At 45.8% G+C, this 20,875-nt stretch overlaps 1 protein-coding gene across 52 annotated transcripts in view; it reads left to right on the forward strand.

The window, feature by feature from the left end:
* nrxn2b (neurexin 2b) overlaps positions 1–20,875 on the forward strand; it is a 479,676-nt gene that overhangs the window by 41,304 nt on the left and 417,497 nt on the right. For 47 of the 52 annotated variants that reach the window (XM_087259563.1, XM_087259583.1, XM_087259577.1 and 44 more), the window contains one exon: positions 15,047–16,252. In XM_087259563.1, the coding sequence (XP_087115689.1) occupies positions 15,553–16,252 (700 nt within the window). In that variant the 5' untranslated portion in view covers positions 15,047–15,552. Of the gene's footprint in view, positions 1–15,046; positions 16,253–20,875 lie in introns of those variants that run through there. The other 5 variants (XM_087259586.1, XM_087259589.1, XM_087259594.1 and 2 more) reach the window with 2 other exon arrangements.

Genomic DNA, 20,875 nt, shown 5'->3' on the forward strand with positions numbered 1-20,875 from the left:
TGCAAGCACCACGCACCTCTTTCTCTAGTTCTGCACCAAATTGAATAGATATTTTAGCAGCTGATGACGCGATGCAGTAAAGTAAGCATTTTATGCACAGCGCTTTGATCATAGGCTTTAGAGAACAGCCAAAGCTGATCACATTGGTGTTATTGTACACATCAAATATTCAGTGATTCCTCCACGCACCTCTAGAAGTAAGCCTGCGCACCGCTAATGGTACATGTACCACAGTTGAGAACCACTGCTCTAATACATCTGTGTCTCCCACAGACACGGACACTACTCCAGACAGTAAAGTGTCGCCCACAGTTGAGGCAGCTCTCTCCTCACAGGGTGTTAGTTCAGCGTCCCCTGCTCCTCCGCCTGTTCGCTCCACAGGTTGACGGTGCGCCGCTGTACTCCTCTTCACCTGCACCTTCACATCAGACCATTTCTTTTTTAATACACTCACAGTGTGATGATCAGACCCCGCTGTGTTAACCGCGTCAGCTAAACTCTCACACTCTATTCTCTTCTTTTGTGAATAATTCTGGAGGACAAAACAAACCATATCACTTTTATTGTCACATAATCAGCAGCACGTGTGCTATGATGAGTGAAAAGCTTAGAAGAGTTTCTAGTTACCTGTTGGAAGGAAATGTGCGGCCGTAACTCGTAAAGGTCGTTGTCCAGTGACTGAACGTTAGCCAGCAGAATGGTGGGCAGCGGAGGTCGAAATCCACAGCGTCTTAGTCTGACGAGGACGCCGGCTCTTTTTCCTCTTTTCCGGCTGCGTTTCCTTCGTCGCTTCGGTTGTGTGACCCAGACAAAGGGCTCTGTTGCTGTGTTTGTAAACAGAGCGTCGTTACAGAACTCAAAGTTCGGTCTTCGATGTGCAACAAGGGAGCCAATTTCCCGAAGTGTGTGTGTCAGTCGTAGGTAATGACTTGCAAATAACAAGCAAATAACACAGTTTTCTCTGGTCTACCTGCGATAGGAGCACCTCACATTCACATTCTGTTCAGAGTTTCTCTTCTCGCTTGCTTTTGCCATTGCTATGTCCTTCGGTTTTGCCAAAAGTGGAGTCATTACCATATTTATTAGGGGGAGGAGGCAGGGAGGGTTTTGCACTCAGTTACAGGTTAAATCAGATGTGCAAAGAGAATATGTGTGGGACTCTGTGTGCGCAGTGTTTCATACATCTGATAATTGTACTGTGTATGTAACCCCGCCGGTCCTACGCCACCCAACCCGCTCCGAGCTGGTATCGAACCGGCGACCTTCTGCATGGGAATCTGTTGCTCTGACAAAGAGGCTAAAGACCATGACCTCTAGGGTCTGTCGCTAGAGTATCTTTAGAGGTCAGAGGAGTGAGGTTTACCTGCACTGCACTTACTGGCTGCCCTTTCGTCACACGTATGCACATTTACAGCTCTGTCCGTACACAATGCTTTAGTATTAACTTAACGCTAGTCTTCATTCATGAGGCCCCAGGTGTGTGTGTAGCTCAGGCCTGCTGCTGTCAGATCACTATGGTGTTGACAAGTAAATCCTGTACTTACTCTATCAGGCTGTATTGGAGAGTCATCAGGGATGGTCTGTCTACATGGTGATCTTTCTGTGAACCTGAAATCAAAAATGTTGAATATTATCAGAGTTGCTTTGAGACTAACAGGATCAGAAACCTTCACCAGTATTAAACACTCCATGAGCAGTGCTCTCTGAATGAAGCCTACACAGTTCTGAACTGTCCATCTCATGCGCTGTACGCTTCCCGCTTCATGATCTTGTACGTCCTGGTAGAAGACACAGAACCTGCTGCTGGAAGCGGAACAGATCTCCTCCATCCCAGCGTCAGTCAGACTGTTGAACACTGTGCGCGCGCTCTTCCTGTGTGTCATTGCTTTACATGTTTGCTTAATTTAGCAATGCTACTGTGTCAGAACTTGCTGAAGAGGAAACACACACACACACACACACATAAACACACACACACACATATAAACACACAGACACACACACACACACACACACTCACACTCACACTCACACTCACAGACAGGTGTATTCAGGTGATTCAGTGAATGTGAGTGATACAGCGCTATGGAACTGATCTGGGTTCAGTAAATCTGATGACGGCAGATGTGTAAAAGCCTCGGGCGTGTGTGTGTGTGTGTGTGTGTGTGTGTGTGTGCGTGTGTGTGTGTGTGTGTGTGTGTGTGCGCGTGTGAGCAGATGCAGAAGGTTAAATGATTAGCTGCAGGTGTGTGTTTGTCCGAAGGCGAGATACTCTTTGCACATCAGATTGCTGTTAGCACAAAACACATGCGGTGTGTTCGTCAGCATGTGTTAAACACACACACACACAAACTCTCACAGACACACACACACACACACACACACACTGCTAGTGTTGGGGGTAAAATGCAGTCTTTAAACACTGGAAACCTCTGGGCTGTCCTCACAATTCACAAACACAAACCTGTGTGTGTCTGAGAGAGAGAGATTCTGTGTGTGTGTGTGTGTGTGTCTGACCAGAGATCAGTGTTTATAAAGCGCTGTGGTTGATCCTGCATCTCGACAGCTGACCTCAGATCAGCACACCATGAGGAATATCTTCAGTCAGACGCATGCTGATAACAGTGTGTGTGTGTGTGTGTGTGTGTGTGTGTGTGTGTGTGTGTGTGTGTGTGCGCGTGTGTGTGTGCGCGTGTGTGTGTGTGTGGCGAAGGTCAGCCGCTCGTGCCCTCGTCCCCTGCGCAGTGCCCTCGAGCGGCATATCTGAGCGGATATCAGCTCTGTGATGAGAGATCCACCGGGAGAGCCTTATCAGCGCTGTGTGTGTGTGTGTGTGTGTGTGTGTGTGTGTGTGTGTATATATCAGTGTGTTTGTGTGTTTGACAGTGTGTGTGTCTGACCTTCAGCTCTCTGACAGGAAATGATGTGCTGAGCTCTACAGAGTGTCTCCCGCAGTGAACACATGCTGGTTCTGCTCTGCTCTTCACTGCGGTATCGTCTTCATTTTACTGTGTTCAGATACACACACACACACCACAGATGAACACACACTGCTGGACTGAACGTCTCATGAACTTGACTGAAAACACACATCTTTTCTTTGATTGGTGTTTACTGACTCAGGGGGCGGAGCCAGCTCGTCACTCACATCAGATCCACCAATAGCAGAGCAGAATTCTCCAGTCAGTTCCTCCATGGATGAACTCGGGCCATGTGTAGTGTGTGTAGAGCGTCTGATCTCAGCATCTGGGGAGTCTGACGTCATTCATAAAGGGTCTCCAATCAGAGCAGCGAGTCTGACGTCTGAACGATCTCAGCATTGCTGTTCTTCAGGAAGTGTTTCCTCCTGAAGTCAAGTGTTAGTGTCGTCTGCAGTGTGATCATCATCAGCACTTCTTCACGAGCTCTATTACTGTGTTCATTCTCACTCAGAGGTCTTACTGTACACATATGTATTGTACATATATTTATCTATGCACTTCCATTGTCTGTGTATACTGATGTTTTCATCTTCATCATGTGTGTGTTTGCTGCATTAGTACAACCCCAAATAAGAACAATTCAGGACAGTTTGAAAAACACAAATAAAAAGAAAGTAGTGAAACCGGAGCACCCGGGGGAAACCCTCGCCAACACGGGGAGAACATGCAAACTCCTGTATATCTTGCTATATCTTCTCCAACTGATCAGACTTGATCCGACCTGGAAAATGCAGACAAGCCCCTTTGACTTAACATCGGACCAGACTTTATGACCTCATAACTTTTTGCCAGACTGTCATAAGGACTTAGGTTTGGGCTCATTTAACTTAGACTACCAATCTGCCAATCACTGATGACCTTTTAATTTACTAGCCACACCCTAGCAACCACTTACAACACCCTAGCAACTGTCCCAAAAACTGCCATTGACTTTGTTCTCACACTTTCTCTCTCCCTCTCTCTCTCTCCACATCTCTCTCCATCTCCCTCTCTCTCTCTCTCTCTCTCTCTCTCTCTCTCTCTCCACATCTCTCTCTCTCTCTCTCTCTCTCTCTCTGTCTCTCTCTCTCTCGGTGTGTGTGTGTGTGCAGCTGCTTTGAGACGTTCTGCTGAATTCTATTATGGTTTTCATTAGGAAGGAATAAAGTTTCTCTCTCTGTGGATTTAGTTTCCTCTTATCGGCCCGGGTTGGAGGAACTGATTTAACTTATCTCGTTGATATGACGGCCTTTCGCAGAGTCTGTGTTTTATCTGCGGGTGCGAGAACACGCTCTCACGCCTAATGGCTGGAAAAACAGATGATTTCCCACATCATTTACATCATTACAGCACATTTCTCCACAGCCGGACACTGACGGCCCTGTTAGCCGCGAGTTTGGTTAAGCCCCGCCTTCATTAAGAGGAAGTGTGTTGTGATTGGTGGACAGAGGCTGTGTATGAGCACAGTCACGCCCCTTTTAAAGCAGCAGCTTCCGTCCGTACTTGTATAAATAATGACATATTCTGTAAACACTGGCAGCACAGTGGATTGCACAATCGCCTCACAGCAAGTAAGTCACCGGTTTGAGTCCCGGCTGGGTCATTTCTGTGTGGAGTTTGCATGTTCTCCCCTTTGTTGGCATGGGTTTCCTCCGGGTGCTCCGGTTTCCCCCACAGTCCAAACACATGCGCTATAGGGGAACTGATCAACTGAACTGGCCGTAGTGTGTGAGTGTAAATGCAAGAGTGTGTGGGTGTTTCCCAGTGTTGGGTTGCGGCTGGAAGGGCATCAGCTGCTTAAAACATGTTCATGGTTCACACCTATGTGGCGACCCCTGATTAATAAAGGGACTAAGCTGAAAAGGAATGAATGAACGTCACTACTGTCAGATCAGACTCAGTGTATTTGACTGATCCTCTGATGATCCGCCTTGTGACGTCACACACTCCAGAACTCAACACTGATGTCCACAGCAGCTCCTCATTCCAGTTCTGGATGGACCTGAAACGGGATGACCAGTGGGGTCACTCTGAGGTGTGGAACTGCAGATACACACCGCACCACACACTGGCGGACATCCAGGAGGAGACGAGCACATCAGGACTGCTTTAATATAACGTGAACACATGCAAAAGTGTGTGTGTGTGTGTGTGTGTGTGTGTGTGTGTGTGTGTGTGTGTGTGTGTGTGTGTGTGTGTGTGTGTGTGTGTGTGTGATCACAGTGCCTGACTAGAGCTAAATATCTGTTTTCTGATGGTTTATTGAAACGGTTGAAAGTCAAAACAATCCATGAACAAAAGAAGCAGAGCAGACAGCATGTGTCAGTGTGTGTGTCTGTCTGTCCTCTGTCTAAATCTCTCTCAGCCTGACAGATCAGACACAGAACAGCTCAAACCTGTCTGTGACTACAACTCCCAGAATGCAGTGTGGCCCGGCGGTCAGGGTTGATTGACAGCTGTCAGAGTGTGTGACGGGCAGCGGGTGACGTCTCTCTCTCTCTCTGTGGAGCTTCAGAGCGTGTATAAACAGCAGACGGCAGTGACAGCAGCAGGGTAGCGGTAGTGAAGCACTGGAGTGTGTGTTGTTACAGCAGCAGAGGCTCTGTACTGCAGTATTACTGACCCACATCACTGCCAGAGGGAGCTGTAGGGTTGAGGAGGGGGCGGGCCTTAATCGAATACAGTGTAGGGGTCAGAGACTTCATTATCGTCATCAGTAGGTCATGAACTCTGCTTCATTATGCAGGTCGTCTCGTCTGGTTAATGTTATAAAACTGTTTCATGTGTGAATGTTTGACAAGACATTTGATCTGCAGAGAGCTGCTCCTGATGCTTAATCCCGCTCTCCTATCATCCTGCACCACTCTGAAGTGTGAGATGATCTACTCTGATCTGATAGGTCAGATTGAGCCTACTCTGATCTCATTGGTTAGATTGAGCCAACTCTGATCTGATTGGTCTGATTGAGTCTACTTTACTCTGATTGGTCTGATTGAGTCTATTCTGATCTGATTGGTCAGATTGAGTCTACTTTACTCTGATTGGTCAGAATGAGCCTACTCTGATCTTATTGGTCAGATTGAGCCTACTCTGATCTGATTGGTCAGATTGAGCCTACTTTACTGTGATTAGTGAGATTGAGTCTACTTTACTCTGATTGGTCAGATTCAGCCTACTTTATTGTGATTGGTCAGATTGAGTCTACTTTACTGTGATTGGTCAGATTGAGTCTACTGTGATTGGTCAGATTGAGTCTACTTTACTGTGATTGGTCAGATTGAGCCTACTTTACTCTGATTGGTCAGATTAAGCCTACTCTGATCTGATTGGTCAGATTGAGTCTACTTTACTCTGATTGGTCAGATTAAGCCTACTCTGATCTGATTGGTCAGATTAAGCCTACTCTGATCTGATTGGTCAGATTGAGCCTACTTTACTGTGATTGGTCAGATTGAGCCAACTTTACTCTGATTGGTCAGAGTGACTACTACATACAGGTCATAACTAGAACACTGCTGTACAATGCGACGCTACTAAGAAAGAGAAAGTAATCCTCCATTGTTTTAGCTCTGATTCTGCTCTGCTCTTCTGGCAGGTCTTCAAATCGTTCGTTCACACTGGCAGTCCCATATAAGCTTAACTAACATAAAATACATACATGAATATACAAAGCTTTCAGTGTATAACCTTACATAATTTCTATTTGTTTAAATGTTTTTTTCTTTGTGTGTGTGTGTGTGGATTATCCTGTCCCAAAACACGGCGATAAGTCCTACACCACACGGTAATCGTCTGACTGCGGTGTTTCATGTCTGCGCTGCACTTCAATAATGCGACTAAGATCAGCATACTCCACATCTCTTCATTCTATTTCTCTTTAGTTCCATTATGACCGTAATCTGATTAGATTAATCAAAAATGGCTGTCGACTGTTAATCAGAGTATTGTCTTAATCAGATTAAAATCAAATTATTGCTGTCCATGTAAACGCAGTCCGTGAGTCCAGTGGAGAAAGCAGGTGATCCCACCATCACATCAGCTGTTTCTCATTGGTGTGTTTAGAGAATAACACACACACACACACACACACACACACACACACACACTCTTCTGCAGTGTTTGTGATCGTATGTGGCAGTCAGCTGTGCTCAGATCAGTGTTCTCTCACTGGTTCTCTGCTACACTGTTTCAGCATGAGCTCAGCGTCCAGCAGGAGATTGATTTCACAGCGTCGCTCATTCATAAGGTATGGAGGTCAAACTGATTTCTTTAGGAGACCAGCACTGTATTCATCATGGTGTTTCTGGATCTTTAACACACACACACACACACACACACACACACACACACACACACACACACCTGTGGATGACAGATAGCAGGTGAGCTCTGAGGTGGAGTGCAGCGGCTCCGTCAGTGTGTGTGTGTGTGTGTGTGTGTGTGTTCTGTGTGTGTGGAAGTGCTCTCGGTTGTAATTGTGATGCACAGAAGCGTGTGAGCCGGAGCTCCTGAGATCAGCCTGAATCAGAGTGTGATGAAGCTGCTAAACTCTGTCAGATCCTCTGATTAGTGCGTTAGTGCTGTCGCCGGGTTTCATCCACTGACTTTATGGGTCCTGATTCCCCTGCGACTCTTTCTTCCTGCAGGGCTTTTCTGCTCAGGCTTTTCCTGCTGTGTGTGTGTGTGTGTGTGTGTGTGTGTGTGTGTGTGTGTGTGTGTGTGTGTGTGTGTGTGTGTGTGTGTGTGTGTGTGTGTGTGTGTGTGTGTGTGTGAGAGACAGACAGCGAGTGAACACTAGCGGCCGGCTGTGTTCTAACACACACACACATTCAGATCTCTGGGGAGTTTCTGCAGTCTGGCTGAATGTCAGACGCTCGACTGCTCCAGAGGGTTGTTCTCAGTGTGCTGCTGCTTAAAGTCATCACGACAATGAGCTGGAGACTGTCCTTTACATCCAGTGATACACACCCAATTGAGATGTGCCTGAGATTAGAACACATGTAGGCCGGTGTCTAATTTAATCCTTTGGGAACTGATTGGATTAGGTAATCTAAGTAATCCCACCCCACATTTGTTAGCCCCACCCCAAATTACTGATAACCCCGTTTTGAATGATCGTTAGCCCCACCCAGAGTGACTGATAGCCCCACCCAGAGTGACTGATAGCCCCGCCCTAAAGGCATTCCATGTGAGCAGAAGTGCAGACAGTGGTCTCGAGCGCAGGGAAGGGTATGGTGTTTGATTCTGAGCGCACAGACGCAGCGTTTACAGCGAGCACGTCTATATTCATATGCAAATGAGATGAGCTCAACTTAATTCCACAGAGACTGTACATGAAGCTGATGGAGTGACTTTACAGCAGTTTCTGATGTGTTGGTCTTCACACACACACACGCACACACACACAAAGACACACACATACACACACACACAATGCTTATTCAGTGTATCTGTATTAGCTCTTCTCCAGTGTAGAGTGTGTGTCAGCAGCTGAACACAGAAGTTCTAGTGAACTGAAGCGGTCTCAGTCCAGTCCAGTTCAGTTCAGTTCAGTTCAGTGTGCTTTAATCTTCACTGCTGAGAGTCCAAACACTGAAGTGTAAATCCATCCATGCACAGCTCCACAAGACCCAAACCATGCAGGCCAGTGGCGATGATGTAATCAGCTCCCGTTTGCTAGTCGCTGTGGGTCAGTCTGATGAACACTTCTCAGTCCACACTGCCACAGCTGTTCAGATGCTGTCACGCTCTCTACTTAAATACGACTCATGAGCATAAAGGTGCGTGCACACCGGGACGCTTTTTGTTCACGTTTTTCGTCGACGTTTAACACCTTGTGACTTAATAAAGGGCGCCTATGTGATCGTGCACACCAATGTGCAAAACGGCAGGCCTAAAAGCCTCATTTTATAAGAAACGCCTAAGCCAATCAGATCGGGACTTTTGTTTACGTGCACGGAGCTGCTGAAGTTACAGTAAACAGCACTAGGAGGCGCTCAAGCGCTAAACTGTCAATGCGAGCACACAGTGAAGAAGATGCACAGAGGCTCGTTGCTCTGCTGAACAATAATCTTTTCTTCATCGCTAGAGCCGGAGCTGCTGCTTCACCCATCCATGCTTGTTCAAATCGCCAGGAAGTTTAACAGCAAGCATGTCAACTTCCTCTCTTCTTCCTCTGTGTTTCAAGCGGGTCACACAGTGTTGCCAGATTGGAAATGTCAAAGTATCATACCAGAACCTCAAAGTTATCGTATTTGGAGGAAAATTATCGTACACGAGTCAAACTGAGAGTATACAGCTATTATCTAGACACTTAGAGTTTTGACACAATGTGCAAATTAACACAATACGTTAAAAAAACTGGGTACCTTAGTGGGAACTCCACCTCTGAGTTGCTGTCATTGCATGTTGCATGTTGCCAGATGTTGAGGGATTTATTTTCATGCTTTGTTTTGATGAGACTTACTTTGGAAGAAAACACGTTCACAAGACTCATCTGAATGGGGGAAAACGAGAACATCAAGGGAAAACTCCCGTCCTTCTCACCTGCCTTTACAGCACCAATTGTTTTAACATTATTGCTTAAAAGATCGACTTCAAACTGAAAACTACTGACCTAACCACGGGCACGCGCAGCAGGAGCGTTAACTCGAGAGAGAGAGAGAGAGAGAGAGAGAGAGAGAGAGCCATTCTCCACGTTGATTGGCTGAGAAGAGGCAACGTAAGATAGAAAACGTGCCTAACTCCAGCTACTCCTCTCAGACAGCACAAGAAAAGATGCAGCTCGATCAATAAGTAAAGAAGCACGAAGATTACAATGAAGTTACTTTTAAATGCCATAAAATTCTGAAATCCTCGTACATTATAGGATTTTTCTCATTATTGATCGTACAGAGGTCGAAATTATCATACAAATACGATAATTATCTGGCCACACTGGGGTCACAGAAGCTTAAAGTTATGTAGCGCCATCTAACGTCAAGGAGTGATTCGGCTGCTCGACAGCAGTGAATATCGCTTGGGTTTGAATCTGGAAAATCCTCTGTGAAAAACACTGGTAATAATCGCAAACGAAAAGTGTGTACAAGTCTTAAGACAATGTAACATAAATAAACAACAGCCAAAGTGCTCCAACTAAATTATGGATCAGCAAAACAATCCAAAATGACCAGAGATGGCAGCCCAACAGCATAATAAATAACCTCTGAACAAACCTAAAGCTAGACTCCATTTAGTGTTGCATGTGTTCCAGTTAATGCTTTGAGATATGATTTACTTCATCTGCAAGTGTATTTATTAAGAGTGATAATCCCAGAGTAAAGACGTGATTCTCTATGTGCAACTCAACCAGCGCTGGTGAAAGCAATGCAGCTTAATCAACAGCAAACTGAGCATGTGCACAGAAACAAACACACCTGAGCACCTCACGATCTGCTCCTGCTTGACGCTGACGCGGATCTATTAAATCAGAGTCTTCCGTACATTGGGAGCTCTTTCTTGGTGAATTATGTTGAAGGAAATCTGCACAGATCTTTTCCAGAAGTGTAGAGGAATTAACTGTGGACGAGGCTAACAGCGAAACACGGACAGAGGCGCTGTTAAAGTTTACATTCCAAACCTTTTAAAGCAAGAGGCCATGCTGTTTAGAGAAGATCAGAATATTAAACCTGTGCAGAGAGTTTTCATAAGCCTCTCTCGCTCACTCTCTCTCTCTCTGTGTGTGTGTGTGTGACCCTCGGGCCGTGTGTGTGTGTGTTGAATAAGTGCTCTGCTGTTTCTGAAGTGGACATTATATATTCATACGCATGAAGAGGCTCATTATCATCATCTGACAATCACTGACCCTTTAATAAACGGCTGCGCGTTCAACATGGCTGCCTGTTTTCCTGCTAGATTAATTCAGTGCGGCGCTCCACATTAGCATAGCTGTTTGCAGCATTTAGACTGAATTTAGAGCTTATGCTAGACATCAAAGCACATTTCTGTTTCTGCTGAGCCTAGTGTGTGTGTGTGTGTGTGTGTGTGTGTGTGTGTGTGTGTGTGTGTGTGTGTGTGTGTGTGTGTGTGTGTGTGTGTGTGTGTGTGTGTGTGTGTGTGTGTGTGTGTGTGTGTGTGTGCGCGTGCGTGCGTGTGTGTGTGCGTGCGTGCGTGCGTGCGTGCGTGCGTGCGTGCGCGTGTGTGTGCGTGCGTGTGTGTGTGCGTGTGTGTGCGTGTGTGTGTGCGTGTGTGCGCGTGTGTGCGTGTGTGCGTGTGTGTGTGTGTGTGTGTGTGTGTTCATACGACTGATTAAAGAACACACACTGAAATCTAGAAGCATTTACCAGACAAGAGTAACAGATAGTGTTGTGTTCAGAAATACTTTAAAACAGGCAGAATAATCTGACAGTGGGGGAAGAGTAGTCATCTAACATCATGAGTAAATCAGTATTATTTTGCTCAGCTCATTTCTCTTGTTTTTGACTCATTATTCCTGAACACAAGATGTTTCTCTTGTCCAGAAAAAGCTTCCTGCTGTTTGCATTAATCAGGGAATCCAGTGTTTACAGGGTAATCAGCATATTCTCTGCATGTGATTGGCTGAAGTGTCCACTGGAGTGGGAGTGGCTCAGTTCTGATTTGCATGTTAATGTAGTTGATGTATGTGTGCTATAAGAGCAGGATGTCTGCGGCTGGGGTTACAGGATCAGCTTTGGGAGTGTTTAATCATGAGGGGCTGCAGTTAAAGTCTCTCTCCAGAATAATGTGCAGGTCTCAGTGAAGGGTCAAGAGCTGCAATCAGGCCTGCACACAGAGCTTCAGATCAGAGCAGAGCAGCGCTGCGATATAAACACAGGAGAGTAACAGGACACCACAGAAGAAGAGTTCAGCTCTGGTTACACTGTGGCCTCACAGCAAGAAGATCTCTGGTTTGAGTCTCGGCTGGGTCAGTTGGTGTTTCTGTGTGGAGTTGGCATGTTCTCCCCGTGTTGGTGTGGGTTTCCTCCGGGTGCTCCGGTTTCCCCCACAGTCCAAACACATGCACTATAGGGGAACTGATCAACTACACTGGCCATAGTGTATGAGTGTGTGTGTGTGTGTGTGTGTGAATGAGTGTGTATGGGTGTTTCCCAGTACTGGGTTTAAAGTTGAAAGGGCATCCGCTGTGTAAAACTTATGCTGGAAAAGTTGGCAGTTCATTCCACTGTGGCGATCTCTGATAAATAAGAAACTAAGCAAATTAAGGCAATTAGTGCGCTGACATATGGAGCAGGAGCACTTCAGGGCGTCCAGAGTTCGAATCCCGGCTCGAGGATATTTCACGACCCTACCTTCTTCTCTCTCTCTCCAACTTCGCCTCCTGTCTTGATTACTGTTCTATCTAATAAAGGCAAAACGCTACAAATAAATGTTTAAATAAGAAACTAAGCCGAAAGAAAATGAATGAACGAATGTGTTTCCCGAGTCAGGGAATATCAGGGATTTCTGCTGGTCATTTTTAATGTTACGGTACATCAGAATGTAAGTGTGTTACCGCAGTACACCACCTGTTCTGCTGTTACTGTAGTTTGTCTTTATTTTCTCCAGGCCGTCGTTTTCCTTTCCCGCTTGTCAACTGCCAATCAAATATACTTCAGCATGAATTACAGTGTTGAAGCTGATTTGATTTCTAAAATTGAAATGAATGAAAGTGAATGAGACCAATAGTATTGACACATTTGAGGTTCAGTGGCTGCCACGCGGCTCTAGCTTCAAAAATAATGTGGATATGTCTAGACATGGGCCAGTATAAGATTCTGACGGTGTGATAACCTTGGATATAAATATCACTATTTGACGCTATTGTGATCACTGCTCTAAAGTATCTTCTTTTTAAATGTCTGGCTAAAAAAACAACTATTTTTCTTTAACTTTTTTCTCCTTTGAGCACAATATATGTTATTTTGAGAAACATCTATCATATTTTGCAGCAGTAAACATGTCCGGCTGAATAATTCAAATCAATCATTGCCTTCTGCTGTCTTCATTAGTTTTAAAAACTCTGAATTCTTCACAATGTAAAACAGCATCTCTGGAGAGCTTTTCTGCTGGAGATACTGTTTTCCTAAAAAAAAACATACACATACCTCAGGAACAGTATAGCCGGTAATGATAATGATAATGACCGGTAATGATAATTTCTAAACCGCGGTATACCTTGAAAACGGTTTTCATCCCAGACCTAGGCAAGGCAAGGCAAGGCAGGTTTATTTATATAGCACATTTCATACACAGTGGCAATTCAAAGTGCTTTACATAAACAAGAATAAAAGAAACAAGTAAAAAAAAAAACATAACGGGTAAAATGTGATATACAAGAATATAAAAGAAAAACATAATAGTGTGATCTGTCGGACGCAGCACAGTGCTCATTCAGTAAAGGCACAGCTCAACAGATGTGTGTTCAGTCTTGATTTGAATGTGCCTAATGTTGGAGCACATCTGATCATTTTTTAGATTTGTCACAGAATACACATCACAAATGCTTTTTCCTGTCGGCACCAATAGCCTGGTGGTTAGTGCGTTGACACATGGCACCGAGGTGCTCGCAGCGACCCGAGTTCGATTCCCGTCTCGAGGTCCTTTGCTGATCCTTCCGCTATCTCTGCTCCCCACACTTTCCTGTCTCTATATATGTCCTGTCAATAAAGGTGAAAACCCCTAAAAAATAATTATAAAAAACAAATGCTTTCCTTACCCAGAGTTTTTGTCTTGTTTCTAGTCTAAATATCAAAAAGCATTCTATAGACGAGCAAAATATAGTCTTGTTTTCAGAAATAATAAGTTAAAATGAAGTTTGATGAGTTTGTCCTTAAAACAAGCAAAATAATCTGACAATGAGCAAAGAGATATCATGTCAAAACCAAAAACAAGGTTATTGTGCTTCTTTATTATTTCTCAGACAATATGTTTGACTTGATCACCATTGATTTCAGAATCTTTAGATATTTGGAGTAGAAACTAAATAAAAACTCTACACAAGGAAAGCATGTTTGCAGTGTTTCTGCCTTTTAGTCAGTGAGCATCAGGTAATTTGACAATAGGCTTAAAGTGGGAATGCTGATTTTATCAGACCGTTTTTATTGGCCCAATTTTATTGTTGTACCCCTTCCCCTTCCCCTTGAAACGTAGTGTGAAGGGCTTCAAAATTCACCCCTAAGAATTGTGCCAGCACTACAGCACCTGCACAGGTCATCATGTGTCATCGCCATCTCCTGCTTCATATGAGATCAGACGATGGAGACTGCTGGAGTTACTCCAGTTGTGTTGTTTGGTGTTTATCTTCAGGACATCACTGAAGGCAGATATCATGTTATCATGACCAAATAATGTGGCAATAAGATCATAACTGTACTGTGTGTTCACACCGTGGCCATATTCATCATGTAAACACACCAGAACAGCATGAACACTACAGCAGACTCTGTGAACAGCTCATCACACACACTAGACTCTTCTGACAGGGGACTGGAGTGTCAGGATGTTGTGGGGCTGCTGTACAGGAGTTATGATGGATTATTGATCGCCACATTTAGCAGTTTTTACATGAGTGTTTTTATTAAAGCATGACGGTAAACACAGACATGGTTATGATTATATTAAACATGTGCTGTTTGTTGAGAGAATTCATAAAAATGACAACAAATGTTAATTTGTGGATCTCCTGATGTCCGGGTGCAGCTATCCTGCTGTTGTGGCTGGTGTATTCTGGGAAATTCTCTTACCCCTTGGTTTTGTGGTCCGGAAAAATCTTGGCTTGAAGAGCAATCTATACCCCTTCCCCTTAGCCCTACGCCTTAAAGCTAAAAAGAATTGGGACACCCCTCCCCCTTAACGGGGACGCGCAAAACAAGGGGTAGGGGAAGGGCTAAGGGGTAGAATTGGCACTGGGCCTACGTCTGTCTCCCACTGAACAGCTGATCTCACCAACCTCTGTGATCAATATCTGCTGGAATGAATGATCCTCAGTGAGCTATAACCCAGCTCAAAGCTACAATAACCCAGTCAGCCTGTGTGTGTGAAGGTTGTGTGCTTGTGTTTCTCATCACATGTTCTGTTTTTTCTCCTAGGTGTGGAGTTCACCGTGTCCAGCCGGAAACATGAGCTCCAGATAAACTCAACATGAGCATGAGCTGCACATCTGTCCGTCTGCTAAACACACATCTGCCGGACTCCTGTAAAACATCCACATTCATGCATATAGCCGACGCTTTTATCCAACGCAACTTACACCCCTGAAACGGCGGCCTACCCGGGGACCAGTGGGGGATCGGTGCCTCCTCAAGGGAATTTCCTCCGCTGTGGTGTTGAGCTGCTGCCAGGACTCAAACCTGAGACCTTTGGAGTCCAATTGAAGTCTGACCATTAGGCCACAACTGCCCCCACAACATCACAACTCAGATTGGGATCCAACAGTGTAATTCTGCTTCATCCTAATGGAGAGACCACGGATCGAGTCTGGATAAACGGATAAAGACAGAAGCAGGAGTAGTTCACCTCTCGGAGTGGAGCCGCAGTGTTGGGAATCAGCTGACCTGAGAAGCTGAGGAGTGTTTTCATCATCAGCGAGTGTGAGATGGAGTCCCGGCGCGTGTTTTGGGTGTGTGTGCTGCTGTTGTCTGGCGTGTGTGTGTGTGCATCTCTGGAGTTCGGCGGGGCTCCGGGGCAGTGGGCACGGTACTCTCGGTGGGAAGCGGGATCTGTGGGAGAGCTCAGCTTCAGCCTGAAGACCAACATCAGTAAAGCTCTGGTGCTGTATCTGGATGATGGAGGGAACTGTGATTTCCTGGAGCTGCTGATCTCTGGAGGAGTCCTGCATCTGCGCTTCGCCATCCACTGCGCAGAGCCGGCCACGCTGCAGACGGAGACGCGCGTCAGTGATGACCGCTGGCACATGGTGCTGCTGACCCGAAACTACCGACAGACGCTGCTGATGGTGGACGGGGAGGCCCGGGCGGCCGAGGTGCGCTCCAAACGCAGGGAGATGGCGGTGGTCAGTGATCTGTTTGTGGGGGGGATCCCACCAGACGTCCGCCTGTCCGCCCTCACCTCCAGCACAGTGAAGTACGAGCCGCCGTTCCTGGGTCTGATCTCCAACCTGAAGCTGGGCGAGATTCCTCCAGCGCTGATCAACAGCCACGGCATACACAGCGACCTGGAGCTCCTGTGCAGCAAACAGAACCCCTGCCTGAACGGAGGAGTCTGCAGCGTGCAGTTCGGGGAGGTCCAATGCGACTGCTCACACACGCGCTTCAGGGGGAAATACTGCAAAGAAGGTACGAAAACTCTTTTTATAATTCTGAGAACTGGACTGAAGCAGTTTCAGGTCACCAGAGCTTCATCTGTGTTCAACTGCTTTGACCCAATCTACATCGTAAAGGTGTTATAGAAATAACGATGAGTTGAATTAAACAGTAAGAACCCAACACACACACACACACACACACACACACACACGCTGTACAGCAGGATGGATTTTGACCACATAGCTAAATATCTCCGGCCCAGCTCTGGCACACACATTCAGCTTTTGCTTGGCCCACATGCCACAGTGAATTACGGTACATGACTGAACCAAGACTGGCTTCCAGACAAGGACCAAACATGGACTATATCTGGGCCAAGTCTCAGCCAAGTTAATAACCCATAACTGGGCCAGATATGTTGATGTGTTACGACTGCAATGAAATGAATCTACCCATGAATCATTGCACTTTAGGCGTGCTATTTGCGTGCTTTTTCTCAAAGTGACCTGATTGCTAGGTTTCTTTATTTGAAAATATTAAAAATATGTTTAAAATGTGGGTCAAGATGGGCCAAACTTACATGGCCCACATATCAAAGATTGACACCTAGGTCAAATATTACATTTTACTTCTGGCCCAAGTATTGTGTGCTGCCTTGTAGAAGCTGTCACCTCTGCCAATCCACATGCTGTATGCCAGTGCCAGATGAATGCCTGCTGGGCCTGATTTATGCCAAATGAGGACCAGATCCTCCAGATCAATCTTTGCTACCTTGGTGGTTTATCAGAGATGTGCTTTTCAGATGTTTGCTGAATCGTGGGCTGACCAGTAGCTTTGGATATACAGTTTTCCTAAAAGACTAAATAAAATAATTATTAAAAAAACACACACACAACACACACACACACACACACACACACACACAACACACACATGCACTGTAGGAATAGTAGAAAAGAAAATTGAGTGGTTCCAAAACCTTTTCCAAACTGCAGTAATCCTTCAATGCGGTTATCAGGCCATGCCTGCACACGCTCTGCACTGCTAAATATGATTGTTTACTTGGAGCTTTTGTCCTGATTCTAGTCCAAAAATCTAAAAATCTTAAAGCAAGACACATTTTCTAGATGAGCAAACAAGACTTCCCCTTCAGGGAACTTCAACGCTGCATTAAGTATTGATGCTATGGGTACACTTTCAATTCCAGGAAGTCCTGAAGCGCATGTGAAATCACTTCAATGGAATTAGCAGGATGTCCCGGTGATGCGTGACATCATACCAGCCTATAAAAGCCTGGGCCTGCTCATACAGCTTCAGCTTTCATTGTCTTCACGAGCACTGTGACACTGTCCTCTTTACTCTCCAAAACTATATATTTATATATAAATTGCAGAAAAAAATTATTGTCCTCGTTTCTTCCCCGAACAGAACTCGCATGTTATGTGTGTGGATTGTTTGGGAGAGGAGCATGCGCAGTCAGCTCTCGAAAAGACTCTCCCTATGAAAGTGTTGAGAAGCCATCGAGCGCTCTTTCAGAAATACCCACATGTGGTGCAGGCCAGTTGGAAGCCTCTCAAGAAACCACCCAATTTTGATTCCGGCTCCATTGGGACTGGATACCACGGTACAGATGTGTCCAAGGTAACATCTGTATGTATTTCCCTCGATCGCTCTCCTAGGAGTTCTGTAGAGGGTCAGAGAAGACAGGCTCTGCCTTTTCTAGGTAGCCTCGTTTTGGTTGTTCCGAGTTCGGTTTTTGGACCTAGTGTCCATCCTGGACAGCCTCCTGTGGGAGATTCCAGTCAGGAAGATCCTCCGATCTCAGTCAGCTCAGCCCTAGACAGTGCTCCCTCAAATTAATGGTATATGTGACAGCTAAATTCGTCTGATCATTTAGTAATGTAATGTAATGTAATGTGTGTTTATATAGCGCATTTATTGTGTATGGCCATACACCCAAAGCACCAGAATCATGAGGGGGGTCTCTCCACACCACCACCAGTGTGCAGCTCCACTTGAATGATGCGACGGCAGCCACAGGACAACGATGCCAGTGCACTTACCCCACACCAGCTATTGGTGGAGTGGAGAGACAGTGATAGAGCCAATTCGATGGAAGGGGATGATTGGGAGGCCATGATCGTAAGGGCCGATAGAGGGAGTTTGGCCAGGACACCGTGGTTACACCCCTGCTCTTTCACGAGAAGTGCCATGGGATTATTAATGACCACAGAGAGTCAGGACCTCGGTTTAACGTCTCATCCGAAAGACGGCGCCCACTGACAGTGTAGTGTCCCCTTCACTTTTACTGGGGCATTAGGACTCACATAGACCTCAGGTTGAGCGCCCCCTGCTGGCCTCACTAACACCACTTCCAACAGCAACCTTGTGTTCCCTAGTGGTCTCCCATCCAGGTACTAACCAGGCTCAGCCCTGCTCAGCTTCAGTGAGTAACCGGTCTTGGGCTGCAGGGCGATATGGCTGTGGCAGGGAGAAAGCACTTTGTAGTACGTTTCCTCCATGGCTCTTTGAGGCTGAGGCCTCCAAGCAGCATTAGGGTTCCGACTTGGGGTCTGTTGATAGTGCTGGAGTGCCTGTCGGCAGCCGTGTTTGAACACATTTAGGGGTGTCAGACAGAATGCTGACCCTTAAAACCATTTCTGTTGTCAGTTTATTCACTCAAAAGAGTGGAGGACCTTCAGCTCTTGACTGTGGCCTCTTCAAACTTGGACTTTGCCTCTGGAATGATCAGGGCAGTTTTGTACCCCAGTGCGGAGTATGTACATGAGGTCTCAATGTATATGTCTTGACCTATAGTGCTGCAGGCCTTTAATACTCCTCTGTTTGCTTCGTCAGACGAGGAAAGGTTTAATTTTCTTTGCTCTGGTATGGCTCGGGACGTTTGTGTCTACAGAGCTGCCCAGTGGCGTTGGACAGAACCATTATTTCTTTTATTCGGCACCCCTCATCATGGTTCCTCTGCATCCAAACAGACTTTGAGCAGGTGGATAGTAGATGCTATCACACCAGCTCATGAGGCCCGGGCTCGCTCTGTCCCTTGGCTGTCCGGGCCCACTCAAATCAGCCAGATATGTGCAACTCAGCAGGGGGATCTACCCCTCACACCTACACCCGGTTTTACCAACTGGATGTAGATCCCCCTCTAGGGTCAAATATGTTAGTGGCTTAAGCGGACATGGCTCCCAGGCACTTGCCAGTATGGATTGCATTCCCATTTAGCATTCATATGTGAAGCAGTTACAACAGTAGCCTTGGTTCTCCAAGGTGAGCAAGACACTGTGTCTAATTGACACACTCCTCACATGCCTGGATTGCCTATTTCGACAAAGTTGAATTTGAAGCAGCAATGCAGTGGTGCAGTAGGTAGTGCTGTCACCTCACAGCAAGAAGGTCGTTGGTTCGAGTCCTGGCTATGGCAGTTGGTGTTTCCGTGTGGAGTTTGCATGTTCTCCCTGTGTTGGCTTGGGTTTCCTCCGGGTGCTCCGGTTTCCAAAGTCCAAAGACATGTGGTACAGGTGAATTGGGTAGGCTAAATTGTCCGCAATGAATTAGTGTGTATGGATGTTTCCCAGACATGGGTTGCAGATCCTTTATGACGGCACGCCATATCATGTGCTTCCTTGAATTGAAAGTGTTCCCACAGCATTGATATTTGACACAGCGTCTCGTTCTCTTCAGTGAACCATGGTTACAGATGCAGCCTGAGACGTTTTTCCCTTAAAACAAGCTAAATAATCCACCAGTGGGGTAAGTAAAATGACGTTCTGCAAAAACAAGAGTATTTTGCTTGTTTTAACTCTGTTTTGACTCATTATTTCTAAAAACAAGAGCGGATTTGTCCTCGTCTAGACAGTGCTTGTTGAAGAGTTTGAGATATTTGAGTAGAAACAGGACAAAAGCCTGATGGAAGTGTTCTTCCTGCTGCTGTACGCTCGTGTTTTTCTGCTGTGGTTTGGATGAATGTTTTCAGATTAGATGTTGTTCAGAGAATCACATGTGAGCCTGTGTGTGTAGATGTGAGTAGCTGCGTACGCATCAGAGAGGCATCCTGTCCAGACTGATCTGTGTGTGTGATCTGAGAGTTTCAGTCGTCATTTTCTGTCATTCTGGCTCTCAGAGTTCTTAACTCTGGGTTGGAGTTAGACCAGGGGTGGGCAATCTCGGTCCTGGAGGGCCGGTGTCCTGCACAGTTTAGCTCCAACCCTATTGAAACAGACCTCCCTATAGAGTTCAAGTGATCTTGAAGACACCGATTAGTTTGTTCAGGTGTGTTTGAGTAGTGTTGGAACAAAACTCTGCAGGGACAATGGCCCTTGAGGATCAAGTTTGCCCATCCCTGGGTTAGACACACTTGTGTTTTTAGGGCAATGAGCAAAGTCAGCCATCTGCTGTTAAACACTGAGCTATACATCTCCAGAATTAGAAAGAGCTTTGTTTTTTAAGTTTGTCTTAGTGATGGGAGCTTCCAGTCCAGACAGTACAAAAGTACAAACTGTGCAACAGAGCACAAACAGAGTGCAGACTGCAATAAAAAAAAAAAAAACACCACATAAATAAAGGTTTAGCCACAGCTCTATTGGCCACATCGGTGTTGTGTCGGTTTGGTTTGTGTGCGCAGGGATGATGAGCATG

This window comes from Danio rerio, chromosome 7 (assembly GCF_052040795.2).
Source record: "Danio rerio strain M-AB ecotype USA chromosome 7, GRCz13ab, whole genome shotgun sequence".
NCBI classification, from domain to species: domain Eukaryota; kingdom Metazoa; phylum Chordata; class Actinopteri; order Cypriniformes; family Danionidae; genus Danio; species Danio rerio.